Source organism: Sorghum bicolor, chromosome 6 (genome assembly GCF_000003195.3).
Source record: "Sorghum bicolor cultivar BTx623 chromosome 6, Sorghum_bicolor_NCBIv3, whole genome shotgun sequence".
NCBI classification, from domain to species: Eukaryota; Viridiplantae; Streptophyta; class Magnoliopsida; order Poales; family Poaceae; genus Sorghum; species Sorghum bicolor.
The window spans coordinates 2,467,607-2,491,651 of NC_012875.2; the positions used below are offsets into that span (position 1 = coordinate 2,467,607).

At 47.3% G+C, this 24,045-nt stretch overlaps 2 protein-coding genes across 6 annotated transcripts; one reads left to right on the plus strand and one right to left on the minus strand.

The window, feature by feature from the left end:
- LOC8066008 (thaumatin-like protein 1b) lies at window positions 253–16,049 on the minus strand. 3 transcript variants are annotated; one of them, XM_021463385.1, is made up of 4 exons: window positions 15,540–16,049; window positions 2,709–2,883; window positions 1,662–1,869; window positions 253–1,267 (listed from the first exon to the last, which is right to left on the minus strand). In XM_021463385.1, exons 3-4 carry the CDS (start codon window positions 1,789–1,791, stop codon window positions 546–548), a joined length of 852 nt encoding a protein of 283 aa, XP_021319060.1. In that variant the 5' UTR covers window positions 1,792–1,869; window positions 2,709–2,883; window positions 15,540–16,049; the 3' UTR covers window positions 253–545. The 3 variants fall into 3 exon arrangements, with proteins under 3 accessions (XP_021319060.1, XP_021319059.1, XP_002447471.1); XM_021463384.1 differs by having other exon boundaries at window positions 2,646–2,883; window positions 15,540–16,048; XM_002447426.2 differs by lacking the exon at window positions 2,709–2,883 and having other exon boundaries at window positions 15,540–16,048.
- LOC8083394 lies at window positions 17,698–21,647 on the plus strand. 3 transcript variants are annotated; one of them, XM_021462395.1, is made up of 3 exons: window positions 17,698–17,957; window positions 20,989–21,086; window positions 21,183–21,647. In XM_021462395.1, exons 2-3 carry the CDS (start codon window positions 21,004–21,006, stop codon window positions 21,310–21,312), a joined length of 213 nt encoding a protein of 70 aa, XP_021318070.1. In that variant the 5' UTR covers window positions 17,698–17,957; window positions 20,989–21,003; the 3' UTR covers window positions 21,313–21,647. The 3 variants fall into 3 exon arrangements, with proteins under 3 accessions (XP_021318070.1, XP_021318069.1, XP_002446087.1); XM_021462394.1 differs by having other exon boundaries at window positions 17,699–17,972; XM_002446042.2 differs by having other exon boundaries at window positions 17,700–17,928.

Here is a 24,045-nt window from a genome sequence, read left to right on the forward strand (position 1 = left end):
CGTCAATTTCGACCAAACTGTGCAATTAGTTTTTATTTTTATTTATATTTAATATTCCATGCATGCGTCTAAAGATTCGATGTGACAGGGAATCTTGAAAAATTTTGGGTTTATGGGTGGAAGTAAACAAGGCCTAAATAAAGTTTATAAATAGATATAGAATAAGAGGTTGGCTTTATATGAATATGAAAATAAAGTGCCCAAGTTGCCAAGCCACTCTTTGCCAAGTGCATGATACTGATTACCAAAACAGAAAAAAAAAATGCAATGTATGGTTCTCAAAATAAATAAATGATGTTGAAGTCTTGCATCATCCATCCAATATGGCAACGGTACAAAAGCATTGAAAACATTTCATTAGAGCGTTGAACCACCCTCCTTTCCAGTTTCCATGGAATAAATTAATTTCCTTCATCAATCTATGTGTGTTGTGTCGTGTACTACGTATCACGGCATCAACATGTTATTATTGATTCTACTTGATCTCTTCCCTATTATAAATTTTTTGAAGAAATATCTAGCAGTCTTCTAGGGGCATTAATTAATCAGCTCCCAGGGCAGAAGGTGACGTCATAGGTGGAAGCGCCGGAACAGGTGAAGGTGCTGCTGGCGTCGTCGTACGCGTAGCTGTACGCCGACGGGCAGACGCTCTTGAACACCTGCGAGTAGTTGGTGGGCCCACACGTCGCCGGCGTGCCGTACTGCCCGGTGCAGCAGTAGCGCGCGCCGCCGTAGGCGCCGCACGCGCTCTTGCACGCCACGACGCCGCCGCCGCCGGACGACGACGAGGCGACGACGCGGAGGTCCGCGGGGCACATGGCGTTGACGTCGCCGGCGCACGCCGCGGGGCGGCAGTCTCCACCGCCGCCCGAGGGCGCCACGCGCACCGGCACGTTGAAGCCGTCGACGAGGCTGACGTCGTAGAAGTCCGGCCCGCCGCTGCTCGGCGCGGCGAGCGTGACCTCGACGAGCGAGACCGGCGGCGCAGGGCCGCGGCCCTGGCACGCGACGTCGCCCGTGCCGCAGTCGGCCGTGGCGCAGGAGAAGCGGCCCGTGGTGGAGTCGACGCCGCAGCCCGTGCGCGCCCAGAACGTGCCCGACCATGCCCCCGACGACGGCGCGTCGAGGCGGGAGGTGGCCGACGGCGCCAGGTAGAAGCCTGAGCTTGCCAGCGGCGGCGAGCTCGCGCCGTGGAGCGCGCCCACCCACACCGGGTGCTGACACGCGTTGGTGAAGCTGAACGATGCCGCTCCGTCCACGCTTAGCGCTATGCACATTCAATTCGAAAGACAAATTTTATTTTATAATACAAAATACTAACTAGCTGTACATTATATTTGCATATATGCAAGCATGCAGAGAGAAATCATGGAAGGATTTGTATAATAATGCAAAAAATCAAATCATGCAAGAATTAAATGTACTACTAATTAAAGATAAAAAAAAGGTTGAAGAACACTCGGTTAAGAACTCAAGGTTATAGGAAACAAAAGCTTGATGTGAATCAAATTTCACGCACAGACCAGAACAGAACTGATGATGAAATCTGGTAAATTTCTCCACAACAATGCTGGATGGATCAAATCATGTCAAAGAAAAAAAAAAAGCACCAAAGAGCAAAAACATGTGGGGAAAAAAAACAAGCAAGAATCCCACCGCACCTGTGAAGAGAAGAAGCTGAAGAAGAATCAGGAGAATGGCCGGAATGACCATCCTGCTGTTCCTGCTACCTCCATTGCCTCCGGCGGCGGCGGAGAGTTGGAGAAGAAGGTGAGCGACCGCCATGGCCATGGCAGTGGCAGCACGCACAAGAAACCTTGGTCCTTGGTCGATCTCGGATAATGGGGCCGGCAATCACACGATCGACTCCTATATATATATATAGCAAAGCAAAATCAAGAAGCTAGCTAGCAAGCCCAGCAGCAGGTACGGTGGTTGTAGCTCAGTAGATATAGGGTCTTGTTTAGTTGATTTTTTTTTATAAAATAGACACAATAGTATTTAGTAAATATTGTTCAATTATAGACTAACTAAGTTTAAAAAGATTCGTCTCGTAAATTACAGACAAATTGTATAATTGATTATTTTTTTAATCTATATTTAATACTCCATGCATGTACCGCAAGATTTGATGTCACGGAGAATATGAAAATTTTTTGTAATTTCTTCCGGGAACTAAACAAGGCTAAGATAGAAAGAAAATGCGTGGACGAGAAAAAAAAGGCAGGCAGGCACGCAACACAACAGATGAAGAAAATGTTATCCCCTTTTCGGCGAATTTATGTCGGCCCCTCACGCTTGGCGTGACCTATCTATCTATCATTCTTGCTGAGCTGCACTGCATCATGCAGCAGCAGTCCTTGTTTAGTTCACTCTAAAAAAACTAAAAACCTTTTATAATTTTTTATCACATTAAATCTTACAGCATATATATAGAGTATTAAATATAGATAAAAATAAAAACTAATTGCACAATTTATTTGTAAATTATGAGATAAAACTTTTGAGCCTAGTTACTTTATAACTGAACAATGTTTGTCAAATAAAAATGGAAGTGTTATAGTACTCCAACCCAAAAAATTTTGGAAACAACAAGGCCTGATTGCTGGCTTCCTGCTAGCTAGCTAGCTAGCTGTTGGACTCACATGTTGCAACAGCAGGAAAAGGGCCGAGGCGATGATGGGGGTGTGATAATTGGCGTCACGTACGTACGAATCGAATCGATGATGTGTTCATGCACGGATCGTCGTCATTAGTTCAATCCACCGATTACAGTATTAAATTGGTGTGGTAGATCTGGCTCTCTTTTTCGATTTGGTGCAGGTTTGGTGGTGCTCTTTCCTCAACTGGAGAGACTGTAGTGTTCGTGCCTGAATCTTGTCTCTGCGCAAGTCAATTGACAGGTGAACTGATAAAAGTGGGAGATTATTTTTTTGAAAAAAGACTGGAGGGGCCTTGGCCCCTACAGCAAAGATATATTAAAGAAAGAAATACAGTTATGTACAAAAACTTTTGAAAGAAGAAGAAGAGCAGACAACTATCTTAAAAAACAAAAAAGGAAACAAAAAAGATCAAACTAAGAGCAAAAACTAGCTTGTTTGTAAGGCTTGAGTCCATTGATCAAAATAAAGTGATAATCCTTCCTTGATTCTGAATTTTAGAAGCCTAGCCTCTTTCAGGAAACGGCTTTTACAGTCCATCAGTTGCACTCTGTATGCATTGAATACCAGTTCATTTCTGGCTAGCCAAATGATCCAACTGATTAGTACGATTGCTTCCATGAAGAATCTTGAGTTTAACTGGATCTTGAACATATTGAAGTTCTCAAATATCCCTGCCGAAGGTGAAACTTCCAGTTGTAGAATACCCCAACAAGCTTGGGCAAAGGGACAATGCAGAAATAAGTGTTCTACTGTCTCTTCGACATTCATGTTGCAGCCTTCACAATTGTAGTTATCCAGATTCATGTTCTTTCTCCTTAAGATGTTTCTTGTGCTCAATCTGTCTTTTAGGAGCAGCCATGCAAAGACTTTGTGCTTTGGTTGGCACGAACTTCTCCATATCCACTTGTAGACTTGATCAGTGTCATGATGTCCAATTAACCTCTTGTAGGCTGCGGCTGGAGAGAATTTGGCTCCCCTGTTTAGGGTCCAGACATCAGGTTCATCGCTTAATACCATTGCCTGTAATGATTGCTGGATGTTTAGAACTTGATTATAAGCAACTTCTGATAATGGGAGACTGAACAGATCAAAGATTGATTCTGAGTTATGTGCCTTGTTTACCGAAATGGATCCATTTTTGGCAAAAGAAAAGCTTTCAGGGTACTGAGTCTTTAGATTTCCATTGTACCAGTCATCTTTCCAAAACAGACAAGAGTTTCCATCTTTTAACTGAATCTTAGTCATTTCTTTGAACTGGTTTACTAGTTTTAGAATGTCTCTCCACCAGAAAGAGCCTTTTTTTGTATGGTCAGGTAACTTTCCATTTTTGTATTGCTTTTCCCATACCAAGTTTACCCAGGGAATATCTTTCTTGTTGTAGAACTTATCCAAATTCTTCATGAGTAGTGCCCTGTTTTGGGTTTCGATGTTAATTACTCCAAGTCCTCCTTCACTTTTTGGCTTAGTTACCATTTCCCAAGCAGCCTTTGGAAGTGATCTTCCATTGATGTCCGACCCTCTCCACAGACAGTGTTTTCTGAACCTGTCAATCTGTTTAATTATGGCTTTAGGCAGTTCCAGTGAGCACATGAAGTATGTTGGCATAGAGCTAAGAACTGCATTAGTGATTTGTAGTCTGCCTGCTTGGTTCAACATGGATGATATCCCCCCTAGTCTTCTTTCACATTTGTTGACCAATGGTAAGAAATCCTGTATTCTTGGTTTTGTGAGCCCCAAGGGAAGACCCAGGTAGGTGAACGGTAAACTTCCCTTTGAGCACCCAAAGGTTCTTGCTAGATGATCAAGTCTATCTTCAGACATGTTGATTGGTAGTAGCATTGATTTGTTGTAGTTTACTTTCAAACCAGTGGAGTCAGAGAAATTCTGCAGAACTGTTTTGAGCATGAAAAGTTGCCTTGGATCTCCCTCCAAAATAATAAGTGTATCATCAGCATATTGAATTACAGGGAAGTCTTTGGAGGATTGCAAAGGGATTGGTAATCTCAGAAGGTTTATGTCCTTTGCTCTGTTGATGAGAGTTTGAAGAAAGTCGGCTGCTAGCACAAACAATAGAGGAGACAGTGGATCTCCTTGTCTCACACCCCTTCTGCAGTGGATATTTATCCCCGGGACCCCATTTAATAGGACTTTTGAGGTTCCAGAGTTTAAAATATTTCTAACCCAGGAGATCCACTTTTGCCCAAAGCCCTTGGCTTCCATAATATCAATTATTGCCTGATGTTCAATCCTGTCAAAAGCCTTCTCAAAGTCTAGCTTTAGAATGACAATTTCTTTTTTTGAATGATGACATATATGCAAGTATTCAAAAGCCCATGCTAAGCAGTCTTGGATCGTTCTTGATTTTATAAAACCATATTGATTCTGATGAAGCAGAGGGATGATGACTGCCTGTAATCTGTTTGCCAAAATTTTGGTGATTATCTTTACTGAGGTATTGAGTAGGGAGATTGGCCTATAGTCATTTACTGAGCTTGGGTTGTCTATCTTGGGGATCAAAGTAATGAAGGAGCTATTGATACTTTGAAGACTGACAGTACCCTCAAAGAAATCTTGGCACAATCTATAGAAGTCATGTTTCACAGTTGGCCAAGAAGACTTGGTAAACTCATTATTGAATCCATCTGGCCTAGGAGATTTGAAGTTTGGTAACATCATTACAACATTATCAATTTCACTTATGGAGAAAGGACTGTCCAGCTGATGGAGACTAGTGTTCTGATTGATAAGTTGACTGGGTGCTATGGTGAACCCAACAAATTCTGTTATTCCTAATCTTTGCCTAAATTCATGCCATATGATTTCTTCCTTATCTTTATGTCCAAAGCATGTCTGCCCATTTGAGTTGATCAATTCTGTGATGGTTTTCCTTTTATATCTTGTTGTTGCACTTGCATGAAAAAAATGGGTTCCAGCATCTCCCAAAGTTACCCACTTGATATTTCCTCTTTGTTTCCAATAAATTTTTTGCTTTCCAAGTAAGTCCAAGAGATGATTTACCAGCTGTTCCTGTTGCCCAACTGATAGAGATTTGGATCTGGGAATGCCCAGAGGGCAGCTTGGCCCTTGGCCGCTTGGATTGAATCAAACTTGTGATAACAGGATACAATAGAGGGAGGGGGGTCTGCCACTTATATAGCAATGTGGTCAGCCACCTACTCCAGAATATGCTATAGCAAAAGTAAAGATGCCTGCTCCAAACTTGGATGCCAAGGCACTGCTACTACTAATGCAGAAATTAAGATACATAGCAATTAGGCTTAACTAACATTCTCCCCCTAAGCCTAATGCTGGTTGATCTGCTCCAGTCCAATCCTCCTCCTCATCTCCTGAAACTTGGCCTTTCCCAGAGACTTGGTGAGTATGTCTGCAAGCTGATCAGTAGTAGGGATGTGGCTGGCCTTGATACTTCCATCTTCCAGGCAGTCTCTGATGAAGTGGTACTTGATTCTTATGTGCTTGCTCCTGTCATGGAAGACTGGGTTCTTGGCCAGAGCTAAAGCAGACTTGCTGTCCACCTTCAACTCCACCACATCAACTTCTTTGCCCAGCAGCTCCCCGAGCAGTCTGGACAACCATAGTGCTTGAGTTGCAGCAGAGGCAGTAGCAATGTATTCTGCCTCGCAGCTTGACAAGGCCACCACTCTCTGCTTGATTGACTGCCAGCTGACCAGACAATCGCCCAAGAAGAACATAGTCCCACTGGTGCTCTTGCTTGTATCGATGTCACCGGCAAGGTCGCTGTCACAGTAGCCGATGAAGCGCGCTGTTCCAGGAGCCCTCTTGTAGTGAAGACCATACTCCAGAGTCCCAGCAACGTAGCGGAGGATGCGCTTCACCGCCTGCAGATGCTCCACCGTGGGCCGCTCCATGAACCGGCTCACGTACCCGACGGCAAACGCCAAGTCCGGCCGGGTATGCACGAGGTACCGGAGGCTGCCGACAAGCCGCCGGTAGTGCGTGGAGTCCACCTCCTCAGCCTTGCTCTCCCTGCTCGGGCGAAGCTTCTCTTCCATGGGCGTGTGCGCCGGATTGCAGCCAATCATCTCGCCGAGCTCGAGGATCCGCTTGGCATAGTGAGTCTGGCGGAGAGTGATGCCCCTGGCATCCTGACGCACCTCGACGCCGAGATAGAAGCAGAGTAAGCCAAGATCGCTCATGTCGAACCTTTCCTTCATCTGCGCCTTGAAGCTCTTGACCTCCTCCTCCTCAGCGCCGGTGATGATGAGGTCGTCGACGTATACCCCGACGAGCAGGACAGAGCGTCCGCTGCCCCGCCGATACACAGCCGCCTCGTGCGCGCTCTGGGTGAAGCCCATCGCCTTCAGGGTGGCGTCCAGCTTCGCATTCCAGGCGCGCGGTGCCTGCCGCAAGCCGTACAGGGCCTTGCGCAGGCGGTACACCTTGCCTTCTTCTCCGGCGACGGCGAAGCCCGGTGGCTGGCGCACGTATACCTCCTCCTTGAGGTCGCCGTTCAGGAAGGCGGACTTCACGTCCATGTGATGCACCGACCACCCTTCCTCAGCCGCCAGTGCGAGGAGGACGCGCACTGACTCCATGCGCGCCACGGGGGCGAACGCGTCGTCGTAGTCGACGCCCTCCTGCTGGACGAAGCCCCGCGCCACCAGTCGAGCCTTGTGCTTGATCACCGAGCCCTTCTCGTCCTTCTTGAGCTTGAAGACCCATTTCAGGGTGATCGGGCGATGACCGGCAGGTAATTCGACAAGCTCCCAGGTCTTGTTCCTCTCCACCGACTCGATCTCCTGCTTCATGGCGGCCTCCCACGCCGGATCACCTCGTGCCTCCGCGTGGTTGATGGGCTCGCCAGCGTGCGTGAGGTGGAGCTGGGCGAAGAGGCGCGGCGCCAGGTCTGGAAGAGACACATCTCCCAGGATGTTGGTCATCTTGCGGTACCGGAGGGGCTCGTCGTCGTAGAAGGCGTCCAAGCGATCCTCGTCATCCTCCAGTGGCGTCGCGAGCTCGACTTGGGGCTGATCGGTGGTCGGAGTAGTGGTCGGAGATGGTGTCGCAGCAGCTCCAGGACTGCTCCCGTTCTCCCCCGGAGCTGGTGAGCTTGATGGCGTGGTCGGAGATGCTGAAGTGGTCGGAGTGGTCGGAGATGGTGTAGGCGCGGCTGGAGCAACTGCGGTGGTCGGAGTGGTCGGAGCAGAGGAGGTTGTTAAGGATTCGCCTCGTGCTCCTTCCTTCCCGCTGAACACCGCGTACTCGATGACGAACTCCGTGTTCACTGGAGCTGCGTCCTCTCCAGCTTTCACCCAGTCCCAGCCGCGGCTCTCGTCGAAGATGACATCCCGTGACACGCGCACTCGCTGCGTCGCCGGGTCGAGCACGCGGTACGCCTTGGCACCGTCGGCGTACCCGATGAAGATGCCGGGGCGACTCCGATCATCCAACTTCTTCAGCTGGGTGAGGTCCTTGGTGTATGCCACACACCCGAACGTGCGCAGGTGACCCACCGCCGGCGTCTTGCCGTGCCATGCCTCGTAAGGCGTCTTGCCCTGCAAGCTCCTGGTAGGCGCTCGGTTCAGGAGATGGACAGCAGTCACCACTGCCTCCCCCCAATACCGAGCCGGAAGACACCTCTGCTTCAGCAGCGCACGAGCCATGGCCACAACCGTCTGGTTCCGGCGCTCCACGACTCCGTTCTGCTGCGGCGAGTAGGGGGCGGTGTAGTGGCGCTCGATTCCTTCATCGGCGCAGTAGGCCGCAAACTCCATGGCGGTGAATTCGCGACCGTTGTCGGTGCGCAGCACCTGGAGCTTGCGTCCGCTCCCCTTCTCAGCTACAGCCTGGAGATGTTTGATGGCGTCCGCGGCGGCGTCCTTGGTGGTCAGCAGTGCCACCCACATGTACCGCGTGGCGTCGTCGACGAGCAGCAGGAAGTAGCGTCTGCCGCCCGGAGTCGCCGGCGTGATTGGGCCGCAGAGATCGCCGTGGACGAGCTTGAGCGGCTCCTGCGCGCGGTACTCAGCCTCCGCCGGGAACGGGGCTCGACGATGCTTGGCGAGGACGCACGTGTCGCAGAACTGCCCGACGTGGGTGATCGCCGGCAATCCGCGCACCATGTCGTTCTTGGACAGCTGCCGGAGAGCGTCGAAGTGGAGATGACCGTAGCGCTCGTGCCAGCGCCATGCCGCATCATCCTTGCGTGCGGCGAGGCAAAGTGGCTTGGCCTGGTTCAGATGCAGGACATAGAGGCGGTTAGCACCGCGGCGCACCTTGACGAGTAGCCGCCGGTGTCGATCCCAAATCCTCAGGACGCCGTGCTCGATCTCCACCTTTGACCCCCCTTCGTCCAGTTGGCCGAGGCTCATGATCGAATTCCTGAGCGCTGGGATGAAGTAGACGCCGTGGAGCACCCGGTGCTCCCCGTTCTTCGCTTCGAAGATGATGGACCCGACGCCATGGATCTCCACCTTCGACTCGTCGCCGAACCTCACCGATCCTCTGGCAGAAGTGTCCAGGTCGGTGAAGAGCTCGTGTCGGCCGGTCATGTGGTGGGTTGCACCGCTGTCCAGGTACCATCCGTCCATCTTCTCTTCATTGCCGGTGTCGAGGTAGGCGCGCGCACGGGGTTCTTCAAGCTCGAGGCAGCCGTTCTTGGCGCAGAAGATTGAAGCTTGGGCCTTGCTGCAGCTCCCTTGTGCGTCGAGCTCCAGGAAGCCATGCGCGAGGAAGGCGGCAGCGTCCTCATCCACTTGGGCGACGTTGGCGGCGCCACCGCGCTCTCGGTTACGTCGGGGATGAGGACAGTCTCGAGCCCAGTGGCCTGCTTGATGGCAGTTGAGGCAGAGGTCGTCGCGATTCGCCTTGCGCTCGCCGTCCGCACCTCCTGCCTTGTCCGCCTGCGCCCCTCCGCCACCGTCTCCGCCTCCGTCGCGATCGCCGCGCGGCTTGTTCTTCTTGCCACCGCGAGGACGCCGTCGCTTGTCCTTGGACGGCCCGGCTGCTTCCTTCTTCTTCTTGTCGAAGGCCCGCCACTGTTCGGCGGTGTACAGAAGCTTGCCGACGACGTTGGCGGATTCGAGGTCATCCGCCAGCTCTCGGTCCTGGACCGACTTGAGCCGGCCGGTGACGTCCTCGATGGTGAGCGCGTCGAAGTCGAGCAGAGTCTCGATCGAGTTCACGATCTGCCTGTACCTCTTCGGCATGCACCGGAGGAGCTTCTCGACGGCGCGTTCTTCGGTGAGGTCGGTGTCGCCGTTCAGCTTCATCTGCTCCATCAGACTGCTGAGGCGCACGGCGAAGTCCTCGACATGTTCGCCGGGCTGAAAGGCGAGGCCTTCCCACTCCCCGCGAAGGCGCTGCAGTGTCGCGCGGCGTACCCGGTCACCGCCGACTCTGCGCAGCGCGATGGCGTCCCACGCCAGCTTCGCCGTCCTCTTGTTGGCGATGGAGGCCGCGATGTCGAGGGGGACAGCGGCGCACAGAGCCTCCAAGGCCCGGCGATCCTCCTCATACGTGACGCCACCGACGTGAACTGCATCCCAAAGATGTCGAGCTTGGAGCTTTACCTTCATCAGAAGGCTCCACTCGTGGTAGTTGCTCTTGGTGAGCATCGGCCACGGCGTCCCGGCCCCGGAGTCGCGGTAGACCATCTGCGGCACCGGCGAACGCCCGCGACGACCACGACGCCGCTCAGGAGACGGCGACTGGCGGCGGCGCTCGGGGGTGCGCGATCGCGATCCCGCGGAGACCGCATCCTCCTGCTCCAGCTCCCGGCGCAGGGCGGCCGCGGCGTCAACTGCGGCCTGCGCCGCTGCTGCTGCCTGCTGGGCCGTGGCGGCCGCGGCCGCCGCCGCTGCCTCTGCGGCAGCAAGACGCGTCCTGCGGTCATCTCCCCCCGCGCCGAAGGCTCCAGCGCCCCGCTGCTCCACCGTGGATGCTACAGCTGCTGCTGCGGCGGCGGCGGCGGCCCGGACGCGAGCACTCTCGGTGGACATGGCTCTCTCTGGGTAAACCCTAAAGCTTTGATACCAATTGTTGCCCAACTGATAGAGATTTGGATCTGGGAATGCCCAGAGGGCAGCTTGGCCCTTGGCCGCTTGGATTGAATCAAACTTGTGATAACAGGATACAATAGAGGGAGGGGGGTCTGCCACTTATATAGCAATGTGGTCAGCCACCTACTCCAGAATATGCTATAGCAAAAGTAAAGATGCCTGCTCCAAACTTGGATGCCAAGGCACTGCTACTACTAATGCAGAAATTAAGATACATAGCAATTAGGCTTAACTAACAGTTCCTTGAAGTTCCATTCAGCTAGGCTTAGATCTCTGAATTCCTGTATTACCTCGAGAAAGAGAATAATCAGCCTGGTATTGGATATCAGGGTTTTTAAGTTAACAAGTGATTTTTGCCATTCTCTGATTTTCCTCCTTAAGAGCTTGAACTTGGCCGTTAAGTTTTTTGCACTGCTTGAAGAATCAAACGCTTGATTCCAGGAACTGCTCAGGATGTCATGGAATTCTAAGTGTTGCAGCCAAATGTTCTCAAACCTAAAGATATTGCTTTTTGGGATGACAGTGGAAACTGAAACCAGACAAGGACAGTGATCTGAGGGGACCATATCCATAGCTCTGGCTGTAGTGTCTGGGTATGAATTAAGCCAGCTATTAGATGTGAAGATCCAGTCCAGTTTTTCCAATAGTGGAGAGAGTTGCATGTTTGTCCATGTATATTTTTTTCCTAGTAATTTTACCTCATTCAAACCAAGGCAGCTAATGGCTGAATTAAATCTGAACATCTCATTGATGTCCCCCCTGGTCTATTCCTGTCCTCTGGGCTTCTTATCATATTAAAATCTCCTAGAATCATCCAATCTTCTCCCTCTGACAGATTGTAGTTTTTCATCCATTCAGTGAAACTAATTTTACCTTCCACAGAGCATGGTCCATAGACACATGTAAGATCCCATCTAGACCCATCATGCTTTGATGTAAACTGAACAGTTATTGCAAAGTCATTACTGAAAGTCTGCTGTCCCTCAAACATTGAACTTTTCCAGGCAACTAAGATTCCCCCAGAAGCTCCTACCGATGGTAAAGCTACATAGCTATCAATGGAGGTTGGGCTAATGTTTCTCAAAAAGGAACTCTCAAACATTTCTTTCTTTGTTTCTTGAAGACAAATCACATCACACGCCGAGTCCATTATCTTATTTTTAACTGGATTCCATTTCCATTCAGAGTTGATCCCCCTCACATTCCAGGTCAAGATTTTCCATTTTCTTGTTGGAGAACAATTCATAGCTAACTGAAAAAGGTGGAACTGAGTTTACCCATTGCGTGCTTAACACACTTTAACTGTTTAACAACCCCAGGGCTTGGAAACAAGCTTACATAGCAGTTTAAAACAAATTTAAAGACCTTACTGGTCACTCTTAAGAGTTCACACTCAACAAAATACAACCAGCTTTCCCAACTAGGGGATTTAGTACCAAAATGCAAAAACAGCTGCATAGCCTTGTCTTCGTTCAGCTCTGTCATCATTCACTCTTTTTCATCACTGCTTGCCTTTCTCCCTCTAGGCCCAGCCTGCTCAGGGTTGTGTGTCTTGGCTATTGGGTTAACTTTCTTCTTCTTCTGCGCGAGGACTTCTTCATTGACATTTTTCTCCTCCATTCCACAAAACTGCACAGCAAGATTCTTAATTGCTTTAGAAGAAAGTGTTGGAGGTTTTGGAATGCAGCAGAAGCATTTTTTACTAGGACAGGATGTCACTTTGTATCCATTATTATTTTCCAAGAACCTTGCACTTCTTCTCACCTCAGTATCCACTAATGGTGTCGATCTCCTTGAGCCCCGACGCTTTTTGTATGGCACTGGAGTTTCCTCTGGAATTTCTTCCACTTCCCCGATCACCACCCCTTTGCTTGGCCCTGCATTGTAATTTTCGCTTGTTACAAAATCACTGCTACTATGATTACAGGGGAGTCTATTATCTGGGCATTCCTTTGGAACTATACAAGACACAGTACCTTGGTTTTCTGTGATTTGATGTATAGCAGCAGTTGACATGAACTCCTTGGCCCATCCAAATTTTTCTGGAGACAATAACATTGATGTAAAGAAGTGGAACCAATCGGATGGAACTTTTACTATGACATCATCTTCCATACCTTTATTGGGGAATTGACCCCATGACTTGATTACTTCTTGACTTCGTATCTCTTGTGCCGACTTTGAGCCATCCTCAGCTACTATTGCTGATGGTCCAAGTATTTCTGCTCGATTATCCACATTTCTCTCTTCTTCATGTTGCTTATTAACAGACGCTTCAGAAAGCTGTTCTGGTTCATTGTGGTTGGTGTTTCCAATCTGAAGATCAAGTCTGAGGGCTTCTTCATGCTGAATATGCACATTTTGAACCGCCTGGAGAGCATGGTCATCATTGTGTACACTGTCAGATCCTAGCAATTGGTCCACTGGTATTTCTTCCTCCTGGTAAACGACTGGTGGAGCTAGGGGGGCTGGTGGCATAGGATTGTTCTCAGGGCCATCTTCCTGTGGTACAAGACTATTCTCAGAGCCTTCTCCATCTTGCTCCCCATTGAGTTGTTGAGGCCCCTCCATGTGTGGCGACAACTCTTCTTCAGCAGGCGGCTGGACAAAGTATACTTCCCCTTGATGTTGTAAGAGATGCACTTCGTGCCCAATACCATTATTTCCTTCCTCTATCGGCACTGGATTAAATATCACTGGATGCAGATCAATGTTGAGGTTAATATTTCCTAGTTCCATTTCAGCTGGAGCTTCATTGAGGTCTTGCATTAAGACTTGCATCATAGGCTGCTCTTGCGCTTGAATCATGGGCTGTTGTTGGCCTAGCTGATCCCCGGCATTATTCTGATTGTCATTCAAACCATCTTGCACATTTGGCCCATTCAATGGCTGTCCTAGCCCAAAGAAATCAAATGGAACCCCCACTTCCATGTCCACATTCTCAGGCACTGGTTCTTCCATTGGTGGACCAATCTGCACTTCATGAGGTTGAAATACCTCACACTGGAGAGTCCAGGAATCTCCATCGACATTTTCTGGGTCAGTGTAAAGGATGAACTGAGGAATCTTGGCTAACTCATTTACTCTAATTCTTATCAAAAGCCGGGCTCTGAATCTGTCATCTGCTACCCAACGCTGGACTTTTCCAAATTCCCCGAAGATGTGTGTTTCAGTCCAATAATCATTTGGTAGCCCTAAAAGCAGAACCCAGCACTCACGATCAAAGAAAACCCTTCTCCAGTTCCGCCCCTCATTGTGCTTGCAAAAAGAAACTTCTACGTCCTCAAAGATATGCGGGCTACTTGCCACTAAAGCATCACGGTCTATTGATCGATTGAATCGAACCAGAGCTTGGCCCAAAGGAGTAGGTTGGATATCAAGAAAAGCAGTAGGCCGCTGAAAATGAAGGAAGTCACGTAACACAGACCTGACCGCCGAGAAGTTCATTTCCACATCCGGAAGCGGGCTGAAGGTGACGATGGCCAGGTCTTTGTTACGTGCTTGAGGATGACACGGAGCCACTGCCCTTATACCATGAACACCCTATTCGGGATGTCATCATGCACCAAGCCCTCCGGGATGAAGGGCGTCGGGTCCGCTCGCTGGAAGGCCATGGCACTAGCTTGGAGGGGCGATGGATTGGAAGGAAGGGGGTGCACTTGCAGAAGAGGGTTCCCAAGTGCAGCAGCAGCCTCACTCGGCAGAGGACGGAGAGAAGGGTGAAGAGTGAAGAGACCAGCGAGCAGGATCCGAGGCTAAGCACAAAGCGCCAGAATCCTTCAGAGCAGATCCCGCCAAGGTTTTGGGCCAAGGAATGATAATGGGCTTTGGGATTGAAAGGGGGTCCAAAGCGAGACCTGAAGGCAAAGATGTCAGGAAATCTGAAAAGGAAGGAATTAAAACGAGGCGGCCTCGAAGAAGAAGGCCTATCAAGGGTGGTCGACTTGAATAGATCCCCACCCAGCTGGGGGACAATCTTGGCCTTCGCGAGGACAGCGGAGGATTGCTGCCCAGAAGGCCTTACCTGTATTGGTTGTTGAAGGCGGCAAGAGGCAACAACATGTCCCCACCCTAAGCAGGCAAGGCAGCGGATAGGCCGACGACATTTGACTCTAGTATGCCCATGCAACAAGCATCTCGGGCAGGTTCCACTCAAGTCAAGGGTCGAGGCAAATGATGATTCTGGTTGCTCTGGCCAAGCCTAACCGTAGTGGGAACCGCCAGCGCCGGTTGGCCAGGAAAGACCAGACGATCCCGCAATTGCTTTGAGATCTTAGGTCTACCAATAGGCTGGCAATTAGCACCGGACAGAGGCAGGGATTTGACCGTATCCGCAAAGGATTTAGTCCTCGAAGCGCTAGAGACCGTCGTCCAGGAAGCCCGCGCTCTTCATCAAGGAAATTTTGAAATTCAAACTTCCAGTCAGGGCCGCCATTGCCCCAAAAGTGGAAGAACAGAGAGTAATCAACACAAGAGAAAGATTCCGAATAAAAAAACCAACCTCTTTTGAGGCCACGAAGAATTTGAAGGTGCGATCATGCAGACAAGAGACCTTGAAATGAGCCGCAGTTCCACCAATGGTGGCCTGAAGGATTAGAGCAACAGTGTCCAGGCATAACCTGAACCTACAGCGGCCAAAGGAGACCACCAAAGCGAAGGCCTTTTCCCCAAGCTCGGGCCAAGAGATTGGCCGATTTAGCTTAGCCCAGATCTCCGCCTGAAGCTTAATTCCCGGCACAAAGGAAAGACCCGAGAGAAGAGGAGGTTGCTCCATCGAGAGCCACAGAAGGCACCGCCAGGCAACAAGGAGAGAAGGGGAAGGCAGAAAAGGTACCAGGATGGAGAGCAGAGTCATGGGGAGCTGCAAGGAGAGAGGACGCCGATGGCGTCCCGGCCGCCCAACATCATCCACACTCGCCGGCCAGGCCTTCAGCAGAGGGGCTCGACCCCCAGCTACCGCGCGGCGGAGAAGGCGAGCGGCGGCGGCATGGCGACTGTCGCAGGCCGGGTTGCCGTGGTTGCCGCGGCCGGACGCGGCGGGCGGCGGAGAGGAGCTCCTGGACAGCTTTTTGAGAGTTGCCGCGGCCGGACGCGGCGGGCGGCGGCGGGCGGCGGAGAGGAGCTCGCGTTCTAGTCTCCCATGCTGGAGATTATTTTCAGAGGGCGCAAATCAAAAAGGTTGGCCAAATGTTAAAAATAAATGCACGAATCATGCATGTCTCACGAGCTCTAAAAAAGTGTTATTACAACGTAAACATCACATGTAGGGGGTCGTCCTACGCCGAATTGGAAGATCAATTATATATCAGATCAAGAACAGTATGTTACAAAAGGTTGAGATATATGATTGAAAACAAATAAAGAACATTATCTCAATGAATCGAAAGAACTATAACAACAGATTGAAAGATGCACCGTAACAAATTGAGACAGCAACAACGAATCAGAAATGTTTATTATCACTTCAAGAAATGTGAACTTCTACGACAAAAATGAGATAGTAGAGCTGAAACACAAGCATGAATGCACTATCTGGGCAGAGACTGCACATAACCCAAAACAAAAACAAAGTACCTAACGCCATCCGCAATGGTTATCAAATAGCTTGTTAGGAGGAATTCTATTGACTCTCAATAGCATTTTACAAATAGCTAGCGAGATGACGTATAAAAATAATAAAAAAAGTAGCACTCTTATTGGCTATCAAGGAGAGAGATCAAATAGCTAGCGACTCATAAATAGCTAATCTAGCACGATCTTCTAGAAATAACTCTCTCACAATACTCTCCACAATAGCTAGCGACTTCCTAATAGCTAGCGACTTCCTAAGCTAGCTATTTGCAAATCGCCATTGAGAACCAATAACATTCTTCCTAGAGATTAAATAGCCATTGCGGACGCCCTGATGGGTCTGCCACCGGAAGAAAACCACATATCAGACAAAATGACACAAAACTCAATAAAGGACATGATAATTAGTAGGCTTGTTTAGTTCCCCAGTCATGTCAAAACATTTAGAACCAAATATTTTACATCAAAAGTTTTAGCATTGTAAAATTTGGATGAGGTGTTTACCAAAAGTTTTAGCATTGTGTAGCACCATATCAAAAGGAAAAGAGGCAACTCGTGGCCCAAGGCAATTTCCCATAGTTTGAGACCTCAAGAGTCCCAAATGCAAAAACTTTACAAGACCATGTTTTTGCATTTTTTGACAATGGTGCTTAAACCCATTTTACAAGAAGTTAAGCTAAGATACTTAAACTTTTGACAAAATGGAAAAAATAAATAGAGACGGAGAAATAAATTTTTGCTCCTTAATATTAGCTTAAGAGATAGAAAAAAAGAAAATTTCGCTCTTTAGTAGTTAAGAGATGGTGAAAATAAAGTTTCGCTCTTTAGTGTGAGGTATAAATATGGATACAAACTATATATATATATATATATATATATATATATATATATATATATATATATATACTGTAATTATTATTTTAGCCCAAAAAATACTAAAAAGTTAAAAAGAGTCCGTCCTCTACTATTTTTTTTTTCACAAACTAGTCCTCCATTTGCGAAGCGTGACTGGCCAGCTAAGTCGATCATGCCAAAGTTGATGCCGGAGCTAATGAGTCATGCCACCACCAGTAATGTGACACATCTCTGTTAGTCCAAATACTGTTGGGTCACGGATGTAGGGTCTTTTTAGTTGGTATCGAAGTTTGCTACATCTAATCTTCGACTCCTCGCAAAAAAAAAAAAAACTAATCTTCGACAAACTATGGCTGCTAAAAAAATATGACGAGCAAAATAAATCTTGACATGTCAGATATGATACTAAAAAAGTATAACATGTCATAGTCATGGCAGTCAACCAAACAGCTCACCATGGTATAACTAAAAAAGTATAACATGTCATAGTCATGGCAAAATAAACTGGGCTCAATGCAAAACTAAACATGGGCTTTGAAGGAGAAGAGAAGCCCATCTAACTATTCCGGACCTTCCCCGACCCACCACCATCACCACTGCGGCGGCGGCGGCGGCAGTGCGTGGGGGCGTGACGCCGACCAAATCCGCAACCCTAGCATCGCGGTGGGCGGCGGGGACGGGCGGTCGACGGCTCGACGCGACGCCGACAGGTGTGGCCGTGTGGTGCGCGAGCACTTGCGGGGGTTCGCGGCGCCAGGCTGCCAGCGTGTGGCCTCCCGGCTTTCCGCCACTGTCAGGTGCGGAGGTGCTAGTTTTTTGGAAATAAGTAAGCAAGCCATAGGTATAAAAATTCAGTTTCCTGTAATGAACCCTTGTTTTGCTATCGTTTTAGATTTTTCAGTTTGGTATATGAACAATTTGCTCCCAAGTTCCAAGATTGTAAGTTCCCAATATGCAAGTAACTGTTCGAACACATGGGACAAGATTCTAATCACAACATAAGCCTATTTGTCTAGTACAACTGCAGTAGGGCACATAAGTTTTTACAGGATTGATGCAGCTCTCCTAGAATGTTTGTAGTTGAGTTGCACCCGGCACATGCACCACCCATGGTCCATGCTAGCATTTTTGACAGCATGTATTGTCTAGGACTTGTTTAGAAATTGTTAATGCCAAGATCATGGCAACACAAAACAGAACTAATTCTGTACAAGCTTGAAATTTACTTTACTACTACACTAAAGATGGTAAACATTCACCTCAAGACGATTCTTCTCTTATCACAAGAAATCGTTGATCTCATGATCCACAAACAGTGCATCCAGTACTGGGTGGCCGATGCACATCAGAGGCATTCAGCATCTCAGTGCAAAAAGTACATTTGAAAGTTTTAGGTAAACTTTTATCACTGAGTTTTAGGGGTTTGGGATGGGAAGATATCAAGGCCAATGATTCAGCCACCTTGTCAACTTTCTCTGTACTACCTTCACCATCCTTTTGTGAAATTGGTTTCCTTTCTCTGTGCATTCATCATCACTTTCTATTATCACAGTTTCCAATGTCTACAGGTTATCATCATCTTCAAATGTGCGCTTCTATCTCAAGAGAAACTCTGATTTCACCAGTTTTCAGTTTTTTACATGAAGGGAGCTCACGTTTAGCACATAAAACAACATTTTGAATTTTGATAGATGAGGCTTCTCAGGGAATGACTAGAACATGGCACATGAAACACTATTTTTTTTTATTTGGTATGCTGTCAGTTCCCTTTGCTTGCAAACATGGTTTCTGAGGCATTCTGGTGCCTGCAGCACTGGGGGTACGCCTAGATGCCAAGGAAATATAGAGCAACTAAACTTTGTGGAGTCCTGTGGTGCCTGGGGTATGCCACAATGCCTCAAAAAACATGCTTTCAAATAACTATGCAGTCAACTTTATGTTCTGGAATACGTTGCATTGAAGAGAGGAAAAGAGGTGCAGCAACATCCTCAAACCAAGGTTCCAAAAGGGGCTAGGCGCTAGGGAGGCACGCCTAGGATGCCTTAGCGGGAATTAAGACGGTTAAGCGTTTGTGCTTTTTCTTACTGTGATATGTTTAAGTGCATCACTGCACACAAATTCAGTCCAATCCTTGTTACAACAACATGCCAGCAGGCCAGCATTAGTATCTCCCATTCTCGCTTGGCCCAAAAGATATTAAGGGGCCCTACATGACAAGTCCCATTCTGTTCCTCCCTCCTGGCTGTCTTCCTCCCAGCGCACATCCACCGCACACCCGCACAGCCAGTCGCACTTCACAAACCGCAAGGTTTGGGATTGCTGGCCTCAGGTGGCATAAGCCTCTCGATAGCACGCACCAGGGAGGTACACGAGGGGCGGCAGGGGCGCAGGGCTGCACCAGTGGCTCCTTGACGACTTGGTGCTCGAGATTACCCTTGCTGCTGGCACCAATGGCAGATGCGGAGGTGGCGGCTGTGGCCACTGCTCAAGATCTTGTTTCTGTGTGCGCTGCTGCCCACCGTGCTCACGCTTACTCCTGCGCTTGCCCGTGCATGCGCTAGATTGCCTTTTTCCTGATTCCCCATGATTCTACGCCATTTACCTGTCGGCCAGCATTTAATTGGACGCTTGTGGCTTAGGTGAGGCACCAGGGCTCCATTCCACGCTTAAGTGCTTAAAAGTGCGCCTAATCAAGCGTTTAGTTGTGTTTTTTTAACACTGCCTCAAACACATAACTTATGCCAGAACAGCAAGAGAACAGAAAAGGACTCACACCAGAACACATGTTACCACAATTTGCATCCCTCAAAAGTCCACAGACTCCATTTGTTGTTCAAAAGCACAGGGCACTGAGAGATGGTTTATGGGCTCACCCTCCTGATCGTAAAGCATTCAGATAGCAGGGTGTGGCAGACTTCTTAAAGTAAAGCGACCTGCTGACTGCAAGCCATATGAAAAAGTGCCAGTGCCCAAATAGCCAGGATTCCCAGATATGCGATGAACTACTTTCCTTTTAAATCACACCTTGTCCAATGAGATTCAGGTGTTGTGATAAAAAATGCAGTGATCATTTAGTTTCTCGTATTGTAGACTTGAATTTTGTAAACATATGTGAAACATGAATGTCTCACTGAATCTTTTAACTAGTTAGTATCTATAAACTTGATGCAGAGGAACTCAGTGGAGCTATTAAGTGGCAAACTGAGGTTAACACTGAATTAAATGCTATGTATTATTTCTTCGAGATACAGATTAATGCACCTCATATCAATTTCTCTGAAACGCTTCATGAAACCTTATTTTGTTCTTAATTGAGAAAACTGCAACACTAGGTCTAGTTAGCACATCTTCAGCAACTATATGTTGATTCATTGGCTTGTGTATGGTATCTTGCTCAGTGGCAAAACTGTACCATCATAAATATGTGGTCGATTCATTCAATTGACTTTTTTTATTGATAAAATCGTGAAGCAAATTGCTAAGCACTTGAGCAAAACAGTTCTCGTAAGCTTTGTTTTGCTACTCTAAATCAGTATAGACAAAATCTTTGTTTATAGATAAAATCTTGAACCAGTATCCCAATCAATTTGGTACCTTATACAGGAATTAGAAGTAGCTTTTTTGAGATTTTCAGATTTCCCAACTGTTTTCTCTAGTCACGTGGAAAGAAATCTTTACCAACTAATTTCTGTTTTAATATACTTATTAAATCTTGTGAGGCACAATATAGCTCTTGCCTTCCAGTCATCTAAGGTGCCTTTGTCTTTTTGAGTGTTATTTAATCTTTTTTTTTTGCTTGTGATAGAGATTTTGGTTGTATTCTCTAATCTGGTGTATCTCTCCCTTATCTTGTACAGTTATATGGTGAGCTGATGTCAAAGGCACGTAATGCTTTAGTTGCCACTGGATTACTGGTCTTCGCTGGTGCTGGTTTATCATTTCCGTTCCTTTTCGTGTACGGCCAACCTATGTACTGTTTTGCACCACCATGAAACTTGGAAAGAGGAATTGTGCATTAACCTTTGTTTTATAATCTGCACATTGTTTTCAGGAAATCAAAGAACAGGCCTATCATTGATTCGTCAAAACCTCTGCCACCACAGGCTACATTCCGAGGACCATATGTGAATACGGGATCACGTGATATTGGACCTGATCCTACCAACTATCCCAAGAAGTGATTTAATCTTCCATGATGTTTCGAGGTCCTGTGTGAGCTATGTGGAAAAGTTTTGAGTCTATGTAATTTGCCTCACTCATATTTGGTCCCTGTATGAGTGAGGATCATGTTTTGGACCACCCTTTTTCTCTTTAATACAATGAAACACTGCGTTTTCAAAAAAAAAAGTGATGTTTCGAGGTCCCATTTCCCTCGACTCCACTGCTGTGAAATGGTGTTCTGTCACCTTGTATTTAGTGCGTTCTGATCATGGTTTGTTTTGGGGACATCAGATTGTGCATGTGCCTTGACGTTACATTTTTTTTAGCAATACCTAAGGGAATGACGGTTATTGAAGCCCTTTTAGAGGTGTAAAGTTTGCCCAATACTTTACGACGATATCTATTTTAACAGGTCCGTATATGATCTGTTGAATTTCATATAGGGTGTATTTTGTTTTTTTAGATAAGACTTTGATCAGCATCGCTCTATTTATGGAGCCCGCCCTTCACCCTCCATGCAACGCGCTGCCTCCGACTCCGGCATAGACAAGTACACGCATTCTGATCTTGCCGAGCTGAACAAGGCCGCCGAGGGCCGGCCACGCTGTCGATGCTCCAGGACGACGACCATGATAGCCAGACGCCACAGCAGGTACTACGCGTTGCTCTAAATATACAAACTGGCCCACCATGCATGCCATGTCAAATCTGAATTTAGGATGGTTTGGACATCCTAATTGGTCATGCTATTGAACTGCTGATGTGTCAAGCTTTGGTCTTAATTACTATACCCAACTTATCGATTTGGCAAGATCAAACTACTTCCGTCTTCAAGGGGCCATAAAGGGAAATTCATTGCCTTCAATGTATATGAAACTCTGTCGATGGATTTTGTTGCTTTCATTATCTCACCTAAAACACAGTTATTGTGATGCAGGCTAAGCAGTTGTAGAATGTGAATGAGCAAACATGTCAAATCTGCAGTGGCACTACTGGGTTCTCAGCAACAGCCAACAAGTGATGTCTTTTGTGTGTTGGCCTATGAGTGGCAAGGAGGAGGAGCAGTGCTGCCCCTGCTACCAATGCTAAACATAAACTAGATACAATAGGCACAAAAAGATTTTGCTCCTTATATTGGTTGTTCCTAAAGTGCCTGATGACTTTCGTACTTGATATTGCAAATGGATCTGTTTCCTCCTTCTAAAGGAAAATGAATTATTCACAAGTTCCAGGAGATGATGAGGACAGCAGTTGATTAATTGGACAATGAATTCAGCTATACGCAAGGCAATGTCCAAGGTCCTAAGCAGCAGCTGAGGGGTCAAGGCAAAGATGTTGATCTCTCTTCATCTTCCCTACATGAACCTCATCACAAGATTCCACATCGAACAAGTGAGCAGCAGGTATAACATATATATGGCCACTACATGATAGCAGCCAGATCCTTGCAGATCCTTTTGTCTTGTAATTCCAGTAATTTCTACTATCAAAGATGTCCTTCTGCTTTAGCCTTGTAGCTTAAAGCTGAGTCCTGCCTCGCTGTCACTGGTAGAGTGGTACTCGAGTGTTGTTGGTAGCTTCATGTTTGTTAGATGACCAAGTGTCCCAAAAATGGGTTCTTGGTTGTTCATGTGGCCATATACTAGAGATGGGTACCTGAGTGCTCTTACCTATCACTGGATAGTAGATAAAAGTTGTTAGCCTATATGAAAATTGATTACCATTTTAGGAACCTACGTCACATTTCACTAGATAGTAGACTCTTCTGGATACAATTCCAATTTATTAGGTGGTAATTGTGTTGAATTTTAAAGCTTTTGTAATAATTTGCCCTGGTGTCCATTGGGACACTGACACTTCTCTTCAGATTTCTAGAGATATACTACATCTGATGCTTCAGCTATTGCCATTTTATTTGCAGCCGAGACCAAGCTAAGCTATGCGGTGATTGGTTTTGGTACAAATGAGAGATATTTGAGGAGCTATCCTATGTATTTTTTTTCTCTCTCAGTTTGTTGCAATAAAAAAACCCACATGAGTGCGAAGAAGTAATCCTTCTGTGTATTGTTTGATGCAGGTGAGGTAGGATCCCTTGTGGAAAGTAAACATGCATGAAGTACGATTGCTGCAAGGCGTGGTCTATGATGAATGGGCGATTCTGGAGCTGGTGCTGGGAAAGACTTTTGTGACCTGAACGGTGACCTCTCAGAAAGGCAGTAGCATTTTTCAGGGAACCTGTAATCTTAGTACATGTTATCATATCTGATTTGGCATACATGCAACTATTTGCCATCAAACTGCTATGGTTATGGCATATGTTTCCCTAATGTCTGAGCCTGATACATAGGGTTCTGGTGTTGGAGCTACTACTTACTACAATGTTATATGTCACTACTGATCCACCTCGTGCAATGCCTTCTTTGAGAGATTCCTGAATCCAGGGACAAATTCGGAGAAGCCATTGGTAACCCTACACTGCTCTGCACCTGCAGCAAGGAAAGTTGAATAGATCAAAGACAACGCCAAAGCAGATCAATCCATCTCAGTCCTCCCCTTGGCCCTAGCCTCAAACTTGTAACCCGCCCATCTCTGGCACGTGTATGATGGCAGAGTTTGTAGAAATCACTCTTTATTATTAGCTAACATTTTTTAAGAAATTCATTATTAAAGCCATCTGTCCCAGGAGATTTGTCATTGGACAGGGCTTTGATGATGTTGTTAATTTCTGCTTCAGTGAAGTTTTCTTCCAAATT

Bases quoted from the DNA above. Each gene is read 5' to 3' on its own strand.
- LOC8083394 (XM_021462395.1), top strand. From the start codon at position 21,004: ATGTCAAAGGCACGTAATGCTTTAGTTGCCACTGGATTACTGGTCTTC. The intron at 21,087-21,182 runs GTACGGCCAACC...CATTGTTTTCAG, and splicing joins TCATTTCCGTTCCTTTTCGT to GAAATCAAAGAACAGGCCTA.
- LOC8066008 (XM_021463385.1), bottom strand. From the start codon at position 1,791: ATGGCCATGGCGGTCGCTCACCTTCTTCTCCAACTCTCCGCCGCCGCC. The intron at 1,268-1,661 runs GTGCGGTGGGAT...GAATGTGCATAG, and splicing joins TCAGCTTCTTCTCTTCACAG to CGCTAAGCGTGGACGGAGCG.